At 40.0% G+C, this 23,379-nt stretch overlaps 1 protein-coding gene and 1 long non-coding RNA gene across 3 annotated transcripts; both read right to left on the minus strand.

Moving 5' to 3' along the window:
- Positions 1-5,553: 5,553 nt before the first annotated feature.
- Positions 5,554-22,989, minus strand: COCH (cochlin). 2 transcript variants are annotated; one of them, XM_065753596.1, is made up of 11 exons: positions 22,833-22,989; positions 22,711-22,755; positions 17,373-17,529; positions 12,146-12,279; positions 11,763-11,828; positions 10,853-10,897; positions 10,617-10,764; positions 9,990-10,093; positions 9,087-9,313; positions 7,810-8,326; positions 5,554-7,007 (listed from the first exon to the last, which is right to left on the minus strand). In XM_065753596.1, the coding sequence occupies exons 1-11, from the start codon at positions 22,987-22,989 to the stop codon at positions 6,832-6,834; spliced, it is 1,776 nt and encodes a 591-aa protein (XP_065609668.1). In that variant the 3' UTR covers positions 5,554-6,831. The 2 variants fall into 2 exon arrangements, with proteins under 2 accessions (XP_065609668.1, XP_065609674.1); XM_065753602.1 differs by having other exon boundaries at positions 11,763-11,825; positions 22,833-22,927.
- On the minus strand, positions 20,581-22,165 carry LOC136059429 (uncharacterized). The gene is made up of 3 exons (XR_010623214.1): positions 22,124-22,165; positions 21,897-21,988; positions 20,581-20,889 (listed from the first exon to the last, which is right to left on the minus strand). It is a non-coding gene; the product is annotated as an uncharacterized LOC136059429 (long non-coding RNA).
- Positions 22,990-23,379: the final 390 nt, after the last annotated feature.

Here is a 23,379-nt window from a genome sequence, read left to right on the forward strand (position 1 = left end):
AATATTGATGGTATTTATGGGAATTGATATATCTAGTGTCACACAAAAAAAGCAGTGTGGGGAAGCCTAAATCATAGGACTTTTGTTTCCAGGAATTGCTGAACCTCAGTGCTGTGGGAGTCTCTGCTGCGGTCAGTATGTTTGAAGTTGTGGTGTACTTCAGTGGTACTTTTGGTTTCCGTGCTTTACATGCACATCAAACTAAATAATCATCACAGTGAGGTGTGTTTTCTGTGAGATCTGGAACCTTCTTAGCGAACTTGTAACTTTCTTGTTACAAATTACCGTTCCTCTTAATGTTGGTGTTGATAACAGCTGGGAGGTAACTGATAGCGTCCAGCTGCCTTGCTTTGGCGGTGCTGTGCCGTGCCGTGCCATGCCACTCAGCGTGCTTACACTGCTCTGCCCGGGGGTAGCGCTGAAACGCAAGAGAGGTCGGTGGGAGCGTACAGTCTGCGACCCGCGCTTCTGCCCTGCAGGTGCTGGAGGAGCTTGGGATGGAGTTTAGAGTGTTGTACAAATGGATCGTGAAGAAACGAGACGGGGCCCGTGCCCGCGTGGAGCGGTGCTCGAGGGCTTTGGCGGGAAGCGCTGCTCCCCGTCACGCGCGGGCCGGGCTGCGTTCAGCTGCTCCTCATCAGAGTAGGGCAGCGCCTCAGGGCCGGGGGAGACCCGGGGCCGACCCGGGGCCGACCCGGGGCCGGCGGTGACGACCTTCGAGCGGGGCCCGGGATGCCGGGAGCCGGCAGCGAGCTGTGAGTAGGCCCGGCGCGGGGTGGGAGGCCTGGGCGGAAGGTTTTGCGTCAGGAACGCGGCGTGCGTACCTCGTGTTATTGCAGGGAGAGTGGCACCGCGAGATAGGGCAGCCCCCCTCTGCTTTGTTGCTGGGTTACAGGTCTTTTCCTGTGCTTTCAGGTGTCTTTATCGCTGTTACTTTGTACCCTGGAGTGGGTGCTTTTCTTATTGGTGTTGTTTTTTCTTTCCAAAGGGAAAGCTTTTCCAAGGAAAGAAGTTTGTTCTTAAATATGGGAATTCTGCGTCTAAATTGAGTGAGACTAAAGAGCTCCTGCTCAATGGGGAAGGGCTCTTGTGAGGGCCCTGGGGCAAGCAGTGTGCACTGCGGCTGTTGAGGTCACAGCTGTGTGCATTCAGAATTAGCAGTGTGCGGGCACAGCTGTCTCTGCACACCTGGTACATAGCAGTGCAGTGCTCTGAAGCCAAAGGTTTCCCTTGGATTGTCTTACCTGCAAGTTTCCTGTGTTCTTAGGAATAATACGGCATCTTAGTGACAGTAAATCCTATCAAGTGCTTTTTGATATCACTCTGTTTCTGTGGTAGTTGTTTATGAAGCAGGAGCTGTATTTTAGCTTTGTGTGTTGGTGCTTTGAATCTTTTGCCTTTGATAGTCTGACTGCCTCTGTGAACATAAGTGTTGCTTTCTACTAAGATGATATGCTAGCAGTGGCTGCATAGAAGAATTTATCACAGGGCTGAAGGACTTTCTGTACTCCCAGTGACCTCTCTAACATCTGATTGTTTCTATGCTGTGTATCTATGTTCTGCTCAAAGCTTTTTTGTGTGTGTCTCTCTCTTTGCTTGAAGAGGCAACTAATTGTGGTTATTTTCTTTTAATTGTGTATGCAGCTCCCTCTGGTCCCTGTTTAGACCTGAGCAGTTGAGTTCACTAAGTAGTCTTTGCAGGCGTGTCCTTGCTGTGTGCTGTGCAAGAGTTTTGTCTTGCTTCTGAACAGTCCCTAGCTCTAATTAAAATGCGTAGTCAGCCTGGCAACATCGTGTGCTTCATAGCAGTTAGAAGCTTCAGGTGAGATAAAGCTATTGTATCTTACTTCACTGAGCAAGTACGTTATTGAAATACCTAAGAGCGTCAGAGAATTGCTGTAGTTACTTACAGATAATAAGCTCCTAATCAAACAAATTATACAATTAAAAAGCTTATTTTAAATAAAAACATTATTCACTTCAAAGTTATCAGTAAATAAGTATTGTATTTTTTCTCATAAACTTTGCCAATTTTTTTAATTTGAAGTTGTCTTTCTTTTACTTGTATTCCTTGGCAGAGAATTGTTTATTGTATTGTAATCTGATCATGTACACCAGGGCAGAAAAATAGTTGTTATCCCTCTGCTTACATTCTGCTGTATTCTGATTACTGCAAAGTTATAAAGGCTGTATCTGACCTCAGTGGAGGCTGGAAAAGTTTAGTTAGCATTTGTTAGTGAAAACAGTCATGCAGAATTCTCATGGCTGTGTCTTAGGAGTTGGTCCAGTGTGAGGTTCAGCTGCAAGTTCACTGCTACCCTGAGGCTGGGGAGGTTCAAGCTGAAAGCAGATGGCTTCCAGGACAGTGCCCTGGGACTGAGGGTCTGAGGGTAGGCTGCTCCACAGCAAGGGAGCAGCGCTGCCCACCCCATTCATAAATGGACTGCAGAAGCAGTGCTGTTTCCTTCACTGTGTTAGCATTCCCTATCCAGGGATGGCTAGAGATTCTCCTAGTCCTGAAAAATAGGAAGGATGTGGTACTGGTTTGTATGCAGGCACAGATAAATATAAATAAACGTTATAGTAATAAACCAATAAATGTCTTTAAAGTAATAAAAATGGCTTAGAGTTGAGGATTCTTCACTAACTGAACTTGATTACTTGAAAGGAAAGGAAATTATGATCCTAATGAGATTAAATTTAAAATGGGCAGTTTGCTTCAAAGCATAAATCAAACTTCTGGATTTTATCGTAGACCACAAATTTTCAGGACCTATTCTTCCTTCAGCTGAAACCACAGGCAGAGTCCCTGCTGGAAGCCAAATTGAGTAAAAGAATTTGTGCCGCAGTTGACAGATGTACGTAACTGGAAAATACTCTTCCTTAGATTACAAACTGTTCAGTCAAGGTTTCTGTTTATTTGGTGACTATATTTGGATGACAGCTGATTGCAAGCTTTTCAAACACGCTCTGGTTCAGTTTCTCAAGAAAATCCTTTGTTTCCTGTCCTAGGTCCAAACCAAAACCAGTCAGCATGGTTTTCTTTGGACTGCTGTTACTAGGCTGGGGATCTAAGTTTCCAGCTTCCAGACAGATTGTTAAAGATACAAGCTGATCTTCTATGACAGTGCTCTGGCCTCCTATGGCACTTGCGTGCAACAGAGAAATTTTCTGTGATTTTTGTGGCTTTGCTGCTTACTGGAGCTAACTTGCCCATAAGCCTAATGAAAGGAAGTGCTGAGCAAACCAGAATCTCTGCATCTGAAAGCAGTGACTGAGGGAGCTTGAGAAGCTGCCCCATTAGAAAGGTGGCCCAAAATCAAGGTGTTTAAGTTGTCATCACTTATGTTCTTCAGAGATGAAAACAGGATATTTGTATTGTGTGGAGCCATACTTCATGGAAGAGAAGGCATATGTGGCAATGCTAATATGAAATGCAAATAGGACTGCAAACACTTATGGGAGAAAGTACTGTTCTGCTGAAACTGTTCTAGTTCCTAAGTTCAAAATGAAAGCCAAGGTAGGAGCCCTCGTGTCTTCCTTCTCCCCCAGTTACTTCAGAAGGTGTAGAGAAGTATGATTGCTGAGCTTTGATGTAAATGGTTGTTAGCTGGTTACTGTTGTAGCTCTTTCTTGGCATTGATTTTTGAAAGCCAGAGTAGTAAATTCCTTCAAAGTGAACATTTTCTCTCGAGAATTTCAGGACATCTCTCTTTTTTTTATTTCTTGTTTTTATTTTCGTTCTCTTGATTAAGTATTAATAGTTTTACCAAGAGTAATAAAGGTCAACTTCTGAGACATTTTTACATGTGAAGATGCAATATGAAAGATGACACGAAGTGCCTGGTAGCATAAAAACTTCTGCATCACGCTGACCTTCAATTACTTCCTTTTTTTCCTATATACAACCCGTGTCAGATGAGAGTACTAAGTGGAAAGCATCGCGCTGTCAAAAGATGCATCTACAAGGCAATGCATAGTCAGGGGAGGATTAAAATGCTTAAAAGGTGACGTCCTGGTCTTCTGGTAGTGAGATTCCTGTGCTTCTGAGCTTGAGGGCTGAAGTCCTTACTGCAAGTTTTTGTGATACTAAAAGTAGCTTCCGTTTCTTGAGGACAGCAGGTGGATGTTTGCTACGTTTAGATTGCTGTGGGGAAAAAAAGGGCATCCTATGGTCCCATACCCTAGCAGCCTGGTCTAGTACCAGATCTGGAGGTTGGTGGGCCCTGTCTGTGGCAGGGGGCTTGGAACTCACTGATCCTTTTGGAGTCCCTTCCAACCCAAGCCATTCTATGATTCTGTGATCATTCTCACCAGATACAGGCAGCGGTCCTGAATCACACTCCTAATACCTGCAGCAGTGTTCCCAAATGGAGTTTGCAAGAATGACAGCAGCTGCAACTGTGCTTTACTGCTTGGTCCAGCAGCATAAAGCTGAACCCTCATGCTGTGGCTTTACTTTTCCGCTCACTCAGAAGCAAGCTTCAAATCCGTATCTGTTACTCTGTACCATGCTGTTACTCCTCCAAACTGACATACATACAGCACAGTTCGCATCCTTTTCACTCTGGCTCTGTATCTCACTAGCTCTCAGTCCTTGTTGCTCACAGACCTTACTTCCAGATCAAAATTGTTCTTGCAAATACTTGCTTCTGTATAAACTTAATATATTTAAATATAAGTATTTTCTGTACCTGCTGTTTCTTACCTCAGTGTAATTGGGCTCTATGAGAGTACAAATAATGTCATCACTATTCCTGTGAAATGGAAATATTTGGGCATTTGGTGCAGCAGTTTCTGGAAATCCAGACCTTCTCTGTCCTTGATGAAGGAATGACATCAGTAAAGCTGCCATCTTCTTTGCAACAGGAGAAGTGAATTGGGAGGGAAAATGTGATTGTGCTAGCCAGTGTGCATGATTTGTATTTAGATAATTCAACTGGCACCATATTTAACGTAAACAACTACTAAAATTTTGGTACTGACTGATTCAAATTAAAAAAACAACGGCAACAAAATGTGTGTAAGTATCCTTGGTGTCTGAGGATGATTTTAGGATTTTTTTTTTCCTTCTCCATCTCAAGGCGAGATTTAAAGTAATTTAGAGAGGAAACATGACATACTTATTGAAGCTGTACTGTATGAGGTTCATTATAAAAAGACTTTTATATTACAGGACACTGAAATATCTGTAGTCCCAGTTATTTGCAATACATATATTTCTATAAAAATTTAAGGTAAATGAGTTAAACTTTTTGAAAAAGTTGATTTTGCATATAAATTTATACAGCAATAGCTGAATACTCTTTTCTATAAACACATAACAACATAAAGGATAACAATGAATAGAAAAATACAAGGCATCCTTGCCATTCCTGTTTAGTGTAATATATAGCCAGTCATAAGTTATTTAAAAATACACAACAAAAGCCTGATGAATATAATCCCTTCAGTGCCACTCCATACCTAAGAACTTTACTATCAATAGCACAAAAAAAGAAAAAAAAAGGGAAATTCTGCAGTACCGGGAAAGTGCTGTTTTTGTTTTCTTCATTGTATTTTACTTGCAAAAATACCTTTATTTTCTAAAGAATGCTTGAAGTCTGTTATTCACTCCTGGCATCTGGAAGAATTCAGTAAACAATTTTATAACGTTAACCACATGTATAAAAAATATCAATATATTTCTAGATTCATAATAAAGTTAAGGCCATTTTTCAGGAAGACTGTTCTTTCATCTTTAGAGAAACACATCTCCAAAAACATTTTTACAGCATTTGACTAGACTTGACTAGAATTTCTTCTGTGAATTACCACATCCCACTTGCGTCTGCTCTCTTCTCTAACTGTGTAATCCTATATAAACCCGTCATGTTTCAAGGTTTGAGATACCTTTGGATTTCAGTCTGACTATTTTCATTCCCCAGTGGATGTTCTAATTTAATCCCTTTACCCAAAATTCCCATCTGGAATAATTATTTGTGAAAATCCAGGTAATTGGATACATGAGGAATATCCCTGTTCACTTCACTGGTGTAGGAAACTGTAATATTTAGGACTTGGACCCACAAAGAGAACTGTTGTGCTGTAAACGCTTCTCAGAATCTGTGCCAGGGGGATGGCATAGAACCATGCAAATCTGTGGGTGTAAATAAATCCCTTTTGGTGTAAATGTCACCAACCAGATGGCAGTATTGTTCACCATAGCAAGATGGGTGATAGGCATGGTGGGGATGGGTTAGAGTTGGACCTGGAGATCTCACAGGTCATTTCCAACCTTAATGACTCTGTAATTCTCTATAATTCTATCTCAACTAGAGAAACATCCATCAGACCTCTTTTTAAGCTGCCTGGCACTAATGGGTGTTGCACAACTGAAGCACTGAAAATGCTTCACACTATCAGAAGAACTCCTTGAAAAGATACAGAATCATAAACTATAGAAGGTTCACAGAATATATTATTGTGTATTTAGAATTGTATTATTTTTAACTTGCAAGAAGGCACCTAGGAAGTGACAGCGAAAGTATCTGAACTCTATTGTTTCCTCTGCTTGATAACTGATAGCCATAAGTGCACAATATGCATAGCTTCAAAACTCAGGCTACTATAAATGTACTGGAAGTAATAATAGCTGTTGGCCAAATTCTGCCTTCCCATATCAAGTACAACTTCTAAAAAGCTCACAAGACCCTTAACTGACTACAGAAAGTAGCCCTTCTCCTTCCCTTACGTGATGATAGTATATGTAATAAAACTGTGTATTTAAGAGGGACCAATCCAATCTCATAATTCTTAGTTTCAGAAACTATCCAACAGTAGATTTTTATGTTATTGCTTAGAGTCCAAAAAATCTTTACAGATGCCTCGAATAACATCAGGAACCATCTGTTCCAATCCAGTGAACTCCCTAGTGAAGAAGGTATGAGATTCCCTTGGTTCAGAAGCCATATCTTTCAGATCATCCAGAGGTGCCCAGGCAACACCAACAGAGAAGACTGTTATTCCTAAAACGTAAGAGCACAGCAAAGAAAGAAAATACATAAAACCATTTTGTCTTTGGCTGCAATAAAAACAAGGAATTTCTACATTCATTAAATAAATTACATCAGAAAATACTGCTCCTATATATCTGCAGTCTGTCAAAGATGATTCGATTTTGCCACTAAATAACAGGAATTAAGTATTTGTCTAAGTAAGAACCCTGACAGAAATACAGTACATCTTACCAGTAAAAATCTTAGATGTTTTTCAGTGATAAATATGAACGTAGAAGTGACATAGTGATTCTTGTGTTTCAAAACTTACTGTTAAGAAGAATTTTGAAAATACATTTGGATCCTTTGTGCATGTAATGCTTTGTGTTTTCAAGCATTAGAAACCCAAGAGGCTTTTTGGTCAAAATTACTTATTTCTTCCCATCTATGATGGAGAGCAGAAATAATGCTATATTGGATGCTATTCTGTCACTGGTTGAAGCTTCACTACGTGGCTTTTTATTTTTCATCTATTAATTTCTCTTTTATTTAGGAAGAAAATACTAAGTGTAGTCTTTTTTTTTCTTCTTTTTTTTTTTTTTTCATTTTAAACAAAGCTGCAATAAGTGAGTCTACTTACACCTGGCTTCATACTCCCCATTTTTCATCTGAATGTAAAACAGTTCCTCAGAGCTTCTTTTCTGCTAAGCTTAAGACAAGTATGGTACTTCATTTGCTCTCTACAGCTTTGTTTAATATTTAAAATCTTATCACGGACAATACAGCAGAAATGGGATGAATCAACCCCCACTGCCTATTGAAGATCATTTACCTGCTTTTTGTGCAGCTACAGCAGGTCCTCTAACATCATCGTAAGACTGACCGTCAGTCAGAATAATGAGGAAATTTTTGTTTGCTCCATCCTTCACTGGCCCAAATACGTTTCTGGTTGTGAAAGAAATGGCGTCACCAGTAGCAGTGCCACCGCTCATGTAACGAATGTTCCGGATTGCAGAGAGGACCTTTTCCTTTGTGGTGTAGTCTGTGAAGCTGAACTCAGTACGCTGATCATACGTGAACTGAACAGTTGCGATCTTGGAACCAATATCCGAGATTTCAAAAGCCTTTGCAACATTGCTGATGAATTCGAGCATGAGTCGGAAGTTGCTCTCTCCAACGCTGCTAGAACCGTCTATCAAGAAGCCTATGTTGACAGAGTTATAGCATGTCTTGCTACATAACATTTGCTCATGTGAACACAATTTTTGGACAAGAGGTTTTACATATTTGGTGGTGCCAAACCAGCTGGGCATTTGGTAAGAGAAGAAGCCGTTGTTGCGACAGACAGCCTATTGGAAAACAAAAAGTCAAAAGGCAAATACCAGAATAGGCTCTGCAGAAAGTAAACAGACAGTCAAGCTTGCCCCCAGCTCCCTCCACAAATTTCAGAAAATTTGATTTTATTAATGAGAACCTTAAGAACTTGAAATTTTAATTATGTTTTTGGAAAACGAACTAAGCTCTAGCTACTAACTATCCAAACGATTGGAGGTTTTGCCTTTTTCCTTACCCACTGAAAATTAGGTTTCTGTATTTTACCTTTTAACATCATAAGCACTTAAAAAAAAATCTATAACAAAAATACAGACACAGTTGAGTATAAGTATACGTCTAGGTTAAGTATTTTTTCCTTTGCTTTCTATAGCGTACATGTAAAGTGCAAGGTAATTGAGAAGGGGATTACATTTGAAATCAGCTCTCCAAATGTGATAACTAATGAAATACCAAGTCCGAGAGCTACAGCTTGGCCAAGACTCTGAACTGGGAGGATGGCAACAGCATTTTGGTACCTTTGTGCAGCCCCATTACCAAGAAAATAACCCAGCAGCTGCATGTAATTTAATAAGAAGAAACTAATAGGCTTATTCAAATTTCTATTACTGATTACTTTAGACTTCCCAGTGATTTCTTAGTTCTTTCATTTTTCCTCTTTTTTGAGAGAGAATATCTTTTATTTTATGTGTAAGACTTAGCTCATTAGAACTCTAGCATGAAGTACATTATCTAGTCATATGCATGAATGAAAAATGAATAATTATATTCTCTTACTTTATCAATAAAGCCAATGTCTTGTACCATTCCCAGTTCCTCTGTTGTGGGTTTTGCCACAGATACAATGAACACATTGACTCCAAATTCTCTGGCCACTATACCAGCTTCTTCTAAATCGTCTGAGGGCCAGCCATCTAGAAACACTACAATGATTTTGGGTATTCCTTTTCGTGCTCCATTTTCCATAGAGAAGAATTTCTGAGCTGTGTGTTTCAAGGCTTTTCCTAGTTTTGAACAGAAAAAGAATACGAAGAAATAATACAGTTACATTTTGGCACTAGTTTTCTAGATAAAACTGTGCTGAATTTTAGTTATGACTACAGGTGTATCTCAGCAAACCAAGAAAATAGCATGTCAGAATATTTGAGTAATTATGAAGCTTGAGGAACTTATTGCCCATCAAAAAAATAAATTAATTAAAAGCAAATTTGCCTCCCTAAAGGTACTGCTTTATGCTAAGCAGAAATATTTGTGCCTGCTAAATGAATTCAAAGGAACAAAGTTGAGAAGCAACTTACTTAAATTTAGTTTATGAAATGCAACATACCTGGAAAGCTTATCTTCCTCATTTGACAAATACCCAAATTTCACAACCACTTACTATTTAGTTAGCCACTGCCACAGAACAGGAAAGAAATGCTAATCCTTTCTGACAAAAAAACTGTCTCACAATACCACTCTGATTGAAAAGCTGATTACTGTTTAAACAGAGGAAATTATATTTGCACTAATAAAATATACAATAAGCAACCTGAACTGAAAATGAAATTGAAAATAAAGCATTTAAAAAGCTTTCTTAAAAAACTAAATTCTAAGTTCTTCAGTGCACAAGTATACATAGAAACATGTTTTTACTTATGTAAAGTAGTAACTTCTATTTTCATTGAGGTATGAACTCACCTGTGTTGGAATTGCCTCCTCTGAACCCTAATTCCTTTATGGCAAACAAAACCTCTTTCGCAGCAGTGAAGTTTTTTAGGTAGAATTCAATTTTTGGATGTTCACTGCAGAAAAATACATTAATGAACTACATAGTCAACTTTTCATACCTCTGCGGTATTAGTAAGCTAAATTTGAGTTTGAATCATTTTCTTCTTGTTCATACAAACTCCTATTTTATTTTATTTTATTTCAAAAATGTTGAGAATAATTCTTACATAATAATTTACTCAATCACTAGACAGAGGAATTATTTATCAGGGTGGATAAATTAAGAACAGCAAAATTATTAAGCTTATTGAGCAGCAGAAAATAGTAGGTTTAAAATGCATACAGAAAAAAACTGATTGTGCCAGATGTTAAATTAAATGCATTTGTGTGTTTGAAAGTGACACAATTAAGTGTCACAGAGGTGGAAAATTATCAAGTTTGTTATGTCTTCATATGGATATCTCTCAGTGTAGCATAACAAACAATGCTCCAAGCTGTTCTTTTGCCATTATTGAGCAAATACTGTTCTGCAAAACATACATTACTTGACTTCTCTTATTTGTCACTTGGTTATATTTTGTATAGGTCTGCTATTACCTGGCTTGTACAACTCCAACGTGAGGCCCTTCCGTTCCAATTCCCAGCATTACAGCTACTTTTCCAACAAAGTTTTTCTGCAGATTAAATCTACGTTGACCAATGTTGTAACTTCCATCAATGAGAAATGCAATATCAGCTTTACAGTCTGTGAGCATTCAAAATAGTTAGACTTACTTAGCAGCAAATACATGTTGGGATTTTGTTTTTCAGAACTCAAACCTGTGAATTCCTACCTTTGTTTCCAGCCTTTTTCTCAAGGGGCTTCTTAGGTCTCTTGCCTTTAATAAAGGATACAACAGCATGGGTCATTAAAGAACAATAAGATGTGTGGAAGAAGCTTAGACTCTAAGAATTGCATTGCAATCTGTCCTCAGTGAAAATTGGCATGGTGCTGCCTCATCCTTCAGTCAGTTTAGTTACAGTTGCAGTCCTATTTCTTTGTTCCTTGGAGAACATTCTTTTTTGAGTGAAACAATTTAACCTTCCTTTCTACAACAGCCTAGATGATGACTGAAATGTATACAGAAGGGCTTTTGTAGAAATCACTGTAGCTCAGCATCCCAAGTACTACTATTTCTCAGTTAGCTATTTGCTGTACAAGGACAGTTTTTGTGCTTTGGGAGCAAACTGGGACTTAAACTGCAAAGCAGATGTTCTATTCACAAATGAGATCCAAGTCCAATACACATATGCCACTAGCCTTCATAAAAACTGATCTAGCCTTTTACTGGTGGATTTTCTGGAGAGAAATTCACATAGCATCTAAATTTCTGCTTCGTAAATCCTGATGGCACTTAGTTGTTAAGTACTTTCATAAAAAGGAATGCATAATCCATCTTCTCTGTCATTTAATAGGAATGAATATCCCATGAGCTCACAGCCTCTTTCCTTCCTTTATGTCACCTGGATTACTTTTCCAAATTCATTCATTTCTTCATTTACATGAATGCTACTGAAATCAGAATCATCTGATTATAAGCAGTTTTTCCTTTTCCTGATAAAAGATACACAGAAATTGATTTCATATCTGTTCTCTTCTTTATAAATAACTCCTATGAAACGTAGCATGTTAGTCAGGGACTCATGCCCTGTAGTACATCTTAACACAGGAGACCTCCATTGTTGGAGAGATCTGACTGGTACCTGTAGCAGGCCGTGCTGTTGACACTGATCGTCCCACTGCTTCCAGGGCTGGGCTGCTGGTACCTGCTAAAATGTTAGAAGAATGAATTAACACTATTTCAACATATTTAGCTGAAATTGAGTGCTTGTAGAATACTGTATTCCAGCGGGTCACTAGAAGTAGCCTAGAGACTTCCTGTATAATCTAGAAGAACTAATTTAGCTGGAACAGATTTCAAGCAAATGGTAAGGAAAAAAGGAAGATGAAATGAGTTAGTGAAACTTTTTTTGCTACATTTCATATACCAATCATATAATTTGTGTATATAAGCACACTGAAAAAGTTTCCTAGACTTCTGTTAAATCTGGAATACAGTTTGCAGAATAGTAAGTGATCCACCTACGAGTCACTGAGAAAGATGAAGCCCATCTAGAGAGCACCTGAGACTGGATCCCATTGGCATTTACAGCTGGGTAGTTTTCCTGTCCTGGGAGAGTCTGTACCCTTACAGCTCCTCCTGCATTGGTGATCACCCCTCTGAGAGAGGAAAAGAAAAGTTACTACAAATCAGACATTTTAATTACAAGAAAGTACAGTTATATAATCATTAGACACTGTATACGAACAGTAGTCCCCTGACAAAGATACTATTTAGGCAGGTGGTTGCATTCATGCTAAAACTAACTAGAAGGATCTGAGAAGACTGTTAGGAGAAGCTATTCTGCAGGACATCACACAGACTTAGAAATAAATACCAAGAAGATCTAAAATTCCAGCTGTTCTCACTGAAGCAGAATTTCTAATGAAAGAGCTACAGCAAGAATGTATTTAAATTCTTTACGGCTCATGAATATATGTAACTAAAACAAAATCAGGCATGCTTACTGCAAAATGATAAAAAACCTGGAAGAAAATACTACCTGCAGTACTAATTTTTATGGTAGATACTGTGTCATGCATCCACACAGAGTACAGTTAGAAATTGTACACATTATTGACAGCAACCACAGAATTACTAATACATACAGGAACAGAGCCTGGATGTCGTAAAAATTAAAGCATGATATTGGAAATTAATAAACAGAACACAAGTTAATAATCAATGTAATATTCCTAATTGCTTTCTTTTTACACCTGGAACTAGCATATTGACAGTAAATGCTATACAGCTGAGTAATATTCACTGACAGAAAGGCAGAGTAGGAACTTCAGAATTTGGAACACTTAGACATGATTTGCTAACAATTTCCCATCTTTGTCAGTTAAAGTATACCACAGTACATCTTAATACATCTTAAATACACAGCTATAATGGGTTAAGTTAAAAAAGCCAAAAGGCTTACTGATTAAAAATATCATACAGAGTCCTTTTCAGTATTATAAACTATTATACCCCCACTACCACCCTAGAGCAGTCAATACAGAAATGTAGAAATGACACGAAAACATTGAGGAAGTTTTCTAAAACTGGGAAGAGATTTAAGCCCAAAACCTCCTTAGAGAAGGCCACTATCATTATATCTTTTGTTGAGCTTCATTTCATGGTCAATGAACACATTCTGAGATTGCCTGCCAGAGTAGTTTGAAAACCTTGCTGATACTTGTGTGCTGAGACTGTCAGCACTATATGGATTTACAGGACCATACAGACATCCAAGAGAACAACAGATTTATGCGCTTAAGAAACTTCAGGGTTAAAAGCAGCCCAAAGGGAACTTCATTTGTTATTGCAGGCAGAGAGGTTACGTTGTTGGGACAGTCAGGGGTTTGGAAATTCTTTTTGGATTTCTTTTTATATGCTACCGAGAGAATGGATACTATTTTTAGGGGCCAAAATTCAATGCAGAGCTTGTCTAAATGGAAAGAAAAAGCTAATGATTTGTAGCATGGGGCACAACGCTGTGGGATATAAACAACTGTTTCAAGGCTACCAAAATGCAGCAACATGTGCTTTGTGTTTACTTTTCTTATCTATTTGGTTTCCTGCTAGAAGAGAGGTCCCAACCTGATCTGATTTAAAACACTGCAAAATAATCAAGACTGGAGTTTAGAATATCTTGTACATATTTATGGTAACGTGAGCTCTGGGTTTCAGTAGCAGTTTCCACATAAATCTCCTTGTGGCCTACTTAAAATACATTCACAGACCTGATTTGCATTTCTGTATGGAATTGTGGTTATATATATATATATATATATATATTTGTTCTTATACCGTGAAAGAATTATGATGGCAATTCCAGATACCTTTTTATCTTTTATTAGATAAATAATAGAGGAGCTTTATTAAAGTTATCCTGAATGCTTGAGTTTAAAAATCAGATGAAAATAATAAGGCAAATGCAAACAGCATTTCACGTTTCTCCTTACTGTCTAATAAAGAGCGATGAGAGAGATTTGAACATTAACAAAGCATTGTACTCTAAGGAAAGGCTCTGAGCATAAGGGCAGCAGTGCTGCAAGTAGACTGTTAGAAGCAGTACATACTGAGAGGATTCAGTCTTGCAGACCAGAAGCTAAGCATTTGCTCAGTCTCACACAATATGGTTTTACACTAATAGTAACATTAATCATACATGTGTAGGGGTCTGCAGTCTGATTTTTGACCTCACAGGAGGGCAGAAAGAGCTGCTGCACTAGGAGCGTAATTTTGATCCGAAGTTCCCATTACCATTGCTAACTGTGATAAGCAACTGGCAGCAACTGGCATTTCCTGTGGTGTTCTTGGATGAAAGGAATTATTTTTAGGGGACAAAAAAACAGACAAGACAGACAGATTATCTTTCCACCCTTTTACTGGCAGATACATCAAGCTCTTTCCACATCATTCACCTTTCTCCATGGCTCCAGGATCCCCATTCCCTTGTCCAAGCTGCAGCCTCCTACTGCTCCCTGACTACCATCAGCTCAGCAACACAGAGCTGTTCTGGGTTTCTTGCCAGCATCCTCTGGCCCTCTAGGTTCTGCTCACTCTGTCTCCACTGCACATATATTGCTTTTGGCAAGAAAGAATGCTCAGCAGCAGAAGCAGCCTGTGCAGCTAAGTTTTCCAGGGGATCCACTGGTGCTCAGAAGTCCAGCTCCCCTGGCCAAACAACCCTTCTATCAGTAGTCTTGTAGCAAATGCTACAGCTGCTCAGGGGCCATCAGTGCTTGTAGTTTGTTTATAGCCACATCGGTAAAATCACAATTTGCTTTTGTTCACTTGGATTGTGTGACCTTGATGTTTATTTAGAAGTGCTCCCAGCCTGTGACTAGTTATGAAAAATGTGCATGCCTATTTAGCATCTGAAGACTGCATTGTTAGGTCTCCACTTAGCAGAATTGGCAGTAGAACAGAACCACACAAACTGAGAACTGAGTCCTTAATTTGACCTTCTGATTATTAATCCAATTAATCACTCAGTGGTAGATTTAACTCAGTTCTTTATGCTTGCATAGTGTCTGTTTAATAGGAGGCTCTCAATTCTTTTCCCTGACAAATAAAACTCATTCTTCTGCCCAGAAAAAGAACAGTATTAAATAAATATTCTGTTTCCTGAGAGTAATTACATGTAAAATAAGGAGAGAAAAAGTTAAAAAGCCAAGTGTAACAAACTAAAGCTGGCAGAAAGCTCAGTCATATATAGCATTCAGAATTCTTCACAGCTACATTCTGATGAATTGTTTAAAATGCACAATGTATTACTTTCTTGCAGTAATGACCACATCATAGTATAATTACTTACAGGAATAAGCATTATTTGGTGCATGTAAAAGTTTAGGAATTGAGCCTCAGCTCAACAGAAACTGGCATGGGTATGGGGGAAGAGGAACTGACGTGCTCATAGTTGTTCTTCAGTTTAAAAAAAAAAAATCTAATAAGCACTCTTCCCTGAAACCATGCTTCTAGAAACAGAGGATAATTGTGTGATTGTGCTTTCTGTCAAAATCAGCTGCAGTCATGACCCATACCTAGTCCTCAACACTACTTAAGGCACATAGAGCCATGCTGCACTCACCATGCAGTATATATGACAAATACAGTTTTAAACTAGATGTGGTTGTTTCAGTTATTTGGAAGAAATTTCTGAAATTCTCTAAACGTATGTAATTAGAAACTTCTATCATTGTATAATTGCCTATTAGCAACATCTTGAGCTACTTTGACACCAAGATGGAGTTCAGCCATTGCAACACAGAGCTGGAAGGGAACACATCTTTGGCATGTTTTAATTGTCTTTAGTAGACTGCAGTGAAATCAGCTGAGACCTGAACAACTATCCCCTCTCCTCCGTCCAGCAATCCAATCTGACTACAACTTGTCATAGTTTGGGAAAATGCTTATTGGTAGTAAATTCTGTTCCGAATGTAAAATATGGGATAGTATTAGCAGCACCTAGCTTAAAACAGGTCCTTCAGGAAAACAGCAGTTCTCCTAAACAGAAGAATCTTTCACCTATGTGTGTATGTACACATATATATACATATACACACACACACTATATATATATATATATATATATATTCACACACTATATATGTTCCCCCCCTTCTAAATAGTGTTAAACTACAATTAAATCAGAAGATGAATTTAGTTCATTTACACTGGCATGCTTACTGGAAGAGTCAGATTAGAAGGACAGATACATTTTAATCCCTTTGTTGCTGTTAGAACACTTGGATAGTTAGAAACGGTTTTGTGTTTTGTTTTGTTTTTTTTTTGTTTTGTTTTGTTTTTTTAAACTGCACATTTCACAGAAAGTGTATGTTGATGTAATGCTGTAGGGAAAAAATATCAATATTGCATAATCTTTTGCTTCTGGGTTGGAGAAAGTTAGTGAACAGTTCATACGGTACAAACTTAAGAGGAGAGCTAAGTGATGTATAGATGAATGTGCTTTATTATACATATGAAAAACCTGAACTTTTTATTTCTTGTATCTCCTTGTGTAAAAGCATTGATTCCAATTCTGATAACTTTATAGAAAAATTACTTTTGCTAATTCTTGATTAAATTAATGAGTAATTCTGCTAAGGCATAGTAAATGCAAAACTGGAGTAAAGCAGTTGCTGCAGCTAAGCCACAACACTTGCTGTTCTCCTTCAGCTAGTCGAGACAACTTTGGTCTGCAGGGGAGGGGGGGAAAAACACCCCCAGATTTTGTGGCAGTTGAACCACAGCCACTGGAAGGAAAGGTTTAAGGCTGCTGCCTAGCAAACAGGGAAGGTTTCACTGGTGACCAGCAAAGAAATGAAATGCTAAAAATAGTCCTTTACAGATCACATTCACCCAAATCACACCTAGGTCTGTTTGTGTAGAGGCTTCAAGAGATTTTAAGTTTCAGGAAAGATGTCCTACTGAAGTAAAAATCCCATTAATTACTGTATGCATCTAAGCCTGCTAGTACAGTAAAACAAGTTACCTTACAGAGAAAGCCTGACTGCTGCTTTTCAGTGTTAGTTGTTTTATTCTTTTCAAGGACACTTGCAAACCACCCAGTTTTACCCCCCTTAAGTTAAGCTCTGTTCTTCCAGTTACATTAGGAAGCTTTCTAAAGTCCATAAGAATCTTCATTATGATGGCATCAAAAGGTTAGCATCTATATATGAACTTGCTTAATGCATAGATGAACAGTTATCTGACTTACCTGTGTATGGCAGCTCCACAGACACTGGAAAGTGAGGCATAAACTCCATCCCCAAAGACATAGAATTGCCACAGAGGACAGTTTGCTGGACAGAGGACATCTTCTGTCTGCTTTCTGAGGTCAAGTCCTCTTGTAAAGCACGTGATAGCAGTGGAAGCTAAAGAAAAAGAAAAATCCTGTGACCTGAAAAATCTTCTCTTTTGATGTTAGTGTTCTTAAGCAAGCTTCTCTGTTTCCAAATACAAAGGACTGTCTGAATTTGAAATTAGGTACAGCGTCTCATCCTGTGCTCCGGTATGTCTGTAAAGGTCTCTTTGGCACTTATAACTGTGCAGCTATGACAACTATCACACAGTTCTTAATTTATGAAAAAGAAGGGACAGAAAAGTACAGGAAACACTGAAAATTAAAATAATACTCAGAAAACACTGCAGAGGAAAACAGTAGCAGCAATTCACAACATGTACTAGTTTACTACAGAGGCAAAGGCCAGGGGAAAAACCTATGGGGCTGGTGGGCACAGGAGGGAGTGACACTCTCTGGGACAGGAACTGAAAGACTCAGACATCCTCACAGTGCTCTTCAGCTGTGGGCAATCTGCAAACTGCCTGGGAAGCTCTGTCCAGTGTCATTCACAGAACAAGTTAACAGCAGCATCTCCCTGAGCTTCCCCAATAAATCCTGCTGAAGCCAGTGTAAAAACAAAAAGGGTGTATCCATCTCCCAGCTCCAGCAAGACTAGGTGCCTCTCAGACATTCATATCAGCTAATTGCAATGAATATTAAATCATTACAGTTGTGCAGATAATTCTAAGATTCATCCAGCAAGACCAGAATTATTTATTCATTTTAGGCACATTATTATTTTCACATAAAATTTTTTTTCTTGAAAGTTGCTCACCAGATTATCATCCTTTGGCTTTTACAGTGCTTACATGTTCATACACATGTGCGTGCAGACAGGTGTACACCAGTGTTAAGTTTTGCCTGACAGATTGAAACTTTATCTTGTGAAAACTTAGATGTCATTACCTCATATGTTTAATTACCTTCCTACTGCTAAATGGTGCGGTCTGGTAGAATAGCAAATTAGGGTTTTAGTTTAGATCAACATCAATTCATCATCGTAAGTTCAACTCATGACTAGATATTTATTCTGAAATTCCTAAGAGCAAGTCTTGCCATCACTAAGCACTGCTAGGTGCAAGAACCTCTTCTACAATCTTTTTATGATATTGAGAGCAGGAGTCTAGATAATGATGAGGTGCACGCACTGTGAGAGTGCATTTCATGGATTAGCGTTCCACCTCGTGCCTACTTCCCTGCCCACCCTTTCCACTCTTCACTCAGAGTGTTTGCTGACCCCAGCATAAGCTGCTGTTATTTGAAAGAATGCTTTTGGAGCATATGCTGTTCCTGATCAGCAGATGGAAAAGATCACACTGCCGTGGAGCTTCCTGCTAATCTCACTGACTTTAAAGCTGACAATCAGAACATCTACAGCTAAAAATGCACAGAGAAGCATGTCTGTTCACTCCTGCTGCATAAATTTAACATACGTTTACAAAACATACATGTAGTTTTGCTTTTTAAATATACCTACTCCTCACTAATGCTATATGTAAATTACAATAAGCTATCTAATTACATCTTCCTAAAAAGCTTTAGCTGCTATTCATCAGCACTAAGGTGTTACTTAAATATGTTAAGTATGTCTATATAGTCCAACTGAAGGAAAAAAAAAAGCAGGAAATGCTTTTTCATTTCTTCCTTTCAAAATAACAGCTGTTTATTTAGTAAAACTAAAGCACTTCAGTAGTTCTTATTTATGAAGTATTCTAAGAATAAAGAAGCTTTTTTAAGGACTTACACAGTCGTACCTACTCACATCCTCTCCATGCTTAGTATTTCATCTTTGCCTTAAAAACAAAAGTCTGCAAAACAAGCAGAATGACCATGCTTATACCAAGAAGCTCATCACTTTCAGTGTTAGAAGTGCTAAGTTATTTGGTATTAGGCTGCAAGAACTCAATTTACTCTGCATTTGAGTTCCCTGGTTGTTTCATTATGAAATAATGTCCGTCAAGTCACAACTAGTGTGGCCATCAAACAGCAGCCAGAAAGCTTAGAGGAATCACTGTGATGAGCATTAAAAGTAATCCAGTCTTGTAGTACAACTTGTGCTGTGTACTCTGGAACATTTTTTCAGCCTCCAAAAGTGCTAAACACCACAGGAAGTTTATAATACCTGCCACTTCTAATGTACTTACCCTGACTTGAGTTCCTTGGCAGGCTGCACATATGATTACAATTGGATGTCTAATTAACGCACTTCTTATTTGTTGGAGATCTGTGTTTCTCTCACTAGCAGATACTCACTAAATACAACTGTGTCAAACTAACATTTTACATTTATGATAGCACTGAAAATTGTGGTTGATCACAGAGAAATCTGGCTGTGTTTTTCTCAACATGAAAACAAAAGCACCCTGTAGCCCAATACATTTTCTACGTACTGGCTGCCTAAAGATGCTCATCTGTATCACCAAAGAGGCACTCCAGAGGGAAGACACCAAGCTGCTGCTGTGTAGAAAGCTAACGTAACACAGCTAGGAACTTTAACAGCTCATTTCTCAGTTGAATCAGCAAAGAGAGTCTCATAACACACACACTGACTTCAGGTACTTATGCTGTTAATTAAAAAGCAGTTTATTTTGTTTTGCTATGTAGATACAGCTTCCTAAGCTATAATTTTGGAACTAACATTAGCAATGTCAGGAATGCTATCAGATAGTAAGTACTGAGTATCAAAGTTAAAATTAATGGTACCAGCTTTGCAGTGATTTTGTTCCTCCCTGTTAGTTAATGAACTCTGTAAAATCACAAGCAGTCCAATATGAACTTAAAATGCATTCATCATACCTGAATACTGGATCATACAAAATAGATCTCTGTCAGCTTACATAGTAATCATTCTCCATAAATTTCATGAGGTATTGCTACTCAAATTTAAGAATGGTTGTTTTTGTTTGCATATCCAAGGTAGCTCATCTTTGCAGAACCAGTAAGTGAGAGAAAGCCCAAGTGTTATAATCACTGTGACTGAGAATGCTAGAGCAGTAGTGCTTGAAATGTCTCTCTAGTTACTTATGTGACCCAATACTCTAATCAAGTTCACGAATACTTAAGATCTAAATCCGCATTTTTTTTAGAAGGAAGAAGGATAAGCTTGCAAATAACAGGAAAGGACTCAGTCCTAGACCTCTACCCACTCTGCACTCTGACAGAAAGCAGAAACCTCTGAACATGTGAAAATAACATGTTAGTCTGTAAAAAAAAAAAAAAAAAAAAGACCATAATCCCACTCTGTCAAGGCACACACTCTTTAAGCCCTACAGAAACACACTACATTAGGGTACACTGGAAGAAGTGTACAAAAAAACCCAAACAAACGGCATTTCTTCCTGTTTCAAGCCATATTTAAAAGCAGGGATGAATGTCTTCCTTCACTGTTGACCTAAAAAAAAAAAAAAGAAAAAAGTGAAGGCTCACTTCTGTGCTGCCACATCTGTCTGGTAACCATGCTTTCAGTCCTTCCATCAGTTTGCTATTTTTGTTGCCTCATCCCATGCACCCTGATTTGCTCTCAATAGCAGTGACTTGTGCCCGCCTATAAGAAGTCCTCATTTCATTTTTGACAAGAGTCAGTAAGACTCTAGAAAAATAAAATCCATGCTGAGATTTGAGCTCTAACCTTGAAATTTCCATGTACTGTTTTGAAAAAGTAGACTTAATGCAAGAGAAAAACAAATAGTCTATGTAGGTTATTTAAGTGTCAGGGACTTATAAGACTAAGATAGCTTTATAGGCCATAAAATAGGGTTGTTTTTTTTTTTTCCTCTTTTATACAGTACTTAATTTCTTATCAGAACAGGAAGACTTGGAGGTTTGATTTTGATTTTTTTTTTTTTGTAATCTTGAGGCTTTGGACAAACCTGGATTTATAGGTGAGGTAATAAATATTTCTACCAGCTTTGTAGCAGAAGAAGACCATATTGATAGAAATACACCTGCTTACATTTTGGAAAGCGTGTCCATAGATTGCATGCTAGTTTTTGTCATTACAAAAAGTAAGTACATATCTTGGTATGAAGAATAATGGAATTTTAAAAAGCATCAGGGCAGTATTACTTATTTCAGTCCAAGGTTTGCAGTTTCCTGTTCAAAAGAAGTTCACTTACTGTCATATGTCAATGCTCATACACCTATACAGTCATCTGTATGACAACCAGAGTTGTTGTACTCAGCTGTATTTGTGTGTATTTATTAAAAGGGAAATGTGAGGAAAGATCTCCTGAGTAGCTACGAGCCTAAGTAAGGTAGATATTCAAGGAAACTCAATGTTCTTGCATAACTTTGAATGGCAGAATTGTAATTTTTTTTTTCCGTAAAGTTTATGAAAGCTTCTAGCTCAATAACATTTGCCACCGTCCCCTTAGCATTACTTTAGTTGGTTCCAGATACCTTCTGGTTAGAGGTTTCTTCTCCAGCCTTGGGAGAAAGCGGTATAAAAAACTTGTCATTTGTTTTCTGTTGACTTTTCACCTGTGACGCACCTGTAAAACAAGAAAAGGAACTGGGGTTGCTGTAGGTTTTCAGTCGTTCTTCAGTCACAGCGGTCCTGTGACTCAGAGCTATAATCCCTGCCGAAGGGGCCCCGAGCGATCGGCCAGAGGCCGCGGGTCACTCACCGGCGGCGGGCAGGACGATGACCGCGCGGGCGCTGTGCCGGGGCTCCTGCCCGCCCGCCCTCGGCGATAGGCTGCGCTACAAGGGGCGACCACGCGGCTCGCCCCCGTCGGGCGCTTCTTGTAGCGTTTCCCGTGGCTTGCGATTCCCTCGGCGTGACAGGTTGCGGGCACCGGTTCCCAGTAGCGGGGATGCAGTCCGTCAGGTCACGTAGCGGCTCCAGCACTGCCAGGTGCGTTCAGTTCGCTCTTCGCTTCCCAGGTCGCAATGACGGCGGTGCGGATGCGCATAAGCGTTGTGGATGCAGGCAGGGACGCGTTGGGGATCCTCTCGCTGTCGACGCGCGGACGCCCCGGCACACGCACACCCACACTCACTCGACACTCCCCCAGGCAGGCACATTTGTCACCGGCGCTCTTCAACACTCACGCGAGGAGGGACAAGCGCGGAAACACTTCTAGACACCCTTGTGTACCTCTGCATTCACCTCCCCCCCCACACGTCCTTCACTCCTCTCATACCCCAGGACACACGCCAGGTTTTCAAAGCCCCCCCGCCGCCGTGCGGGGCGGCAGGGCCGCACACTCACCCGAGCTGTCGCTCCCGCTCACTATGCCGCAGAATAGGAAGACGCCTGCAGAGAGATAGAGAGCGGGTCGCACCGGGTCGAGTGACGCCGGGTCGGGCCACCCCGTTAGCCACGGTACACACCGAGGAGAAGGGGGACGAGCTTCATGGCGGCGGGGTACTCTCCCAGACACAAAGAGAAGCGCAACGCAGCCCGACCGCTATCCGCACCGAGCAGCACTTCCACAGCGCTCTGTCGCAGTCGCCGCCGCGCCCGCCTTAAACCTCTCCCGGGGCGCATGGGCACTGGGCAGGCGAGGGCGGCCGGGGTGGGAGCGAGGGAGGGAGCAGGCACCGGCGGGGCGGCCCCTGCGCTGGGTATAGCCCGGCCCGACCCGGTCCGCCAGGTGCTGCCGTTCCGCCCCCGCCGCGCGCCGCATCCCGCCTCCATCTGCTCGGACGGCACTGGCGGCTGGCTCCTTGGAGCCGCTGGGAAGTCGTTGCGGTGCTGCTCCCGGCTGCGAAGCCCCGGCCGGGGTTACTCATCCCCTGCCCGGCTCCCTGCACCGCGCGCCGCTAGCCTGCCTTTGCCGCTCGCCCCTCAAAACCGGCCCTCGTATTTCTCCGTATCCCTGCTACCTGCGTGTTTCGAACACTTTATTTCAGATAGATTCATTCTGAGGCGTCACGA

Source organism: Cyrtonyx montezumae, unplaced genomic scaffold (assembly GCF_038088225.1).
Source record: "Cyrtonyx montezumae isolate F1298 unplaced genomic scaffold, pur_monq_1.0 scaffold_10, whole genome shotgun sequence".
Classification (NCBI taxonomy): Eukaryota; Metazoa; Chordata; class Aves; order Galliformes; family Odontophoridae; genus Cyrtonyx; species Cyrtonyx montezumae.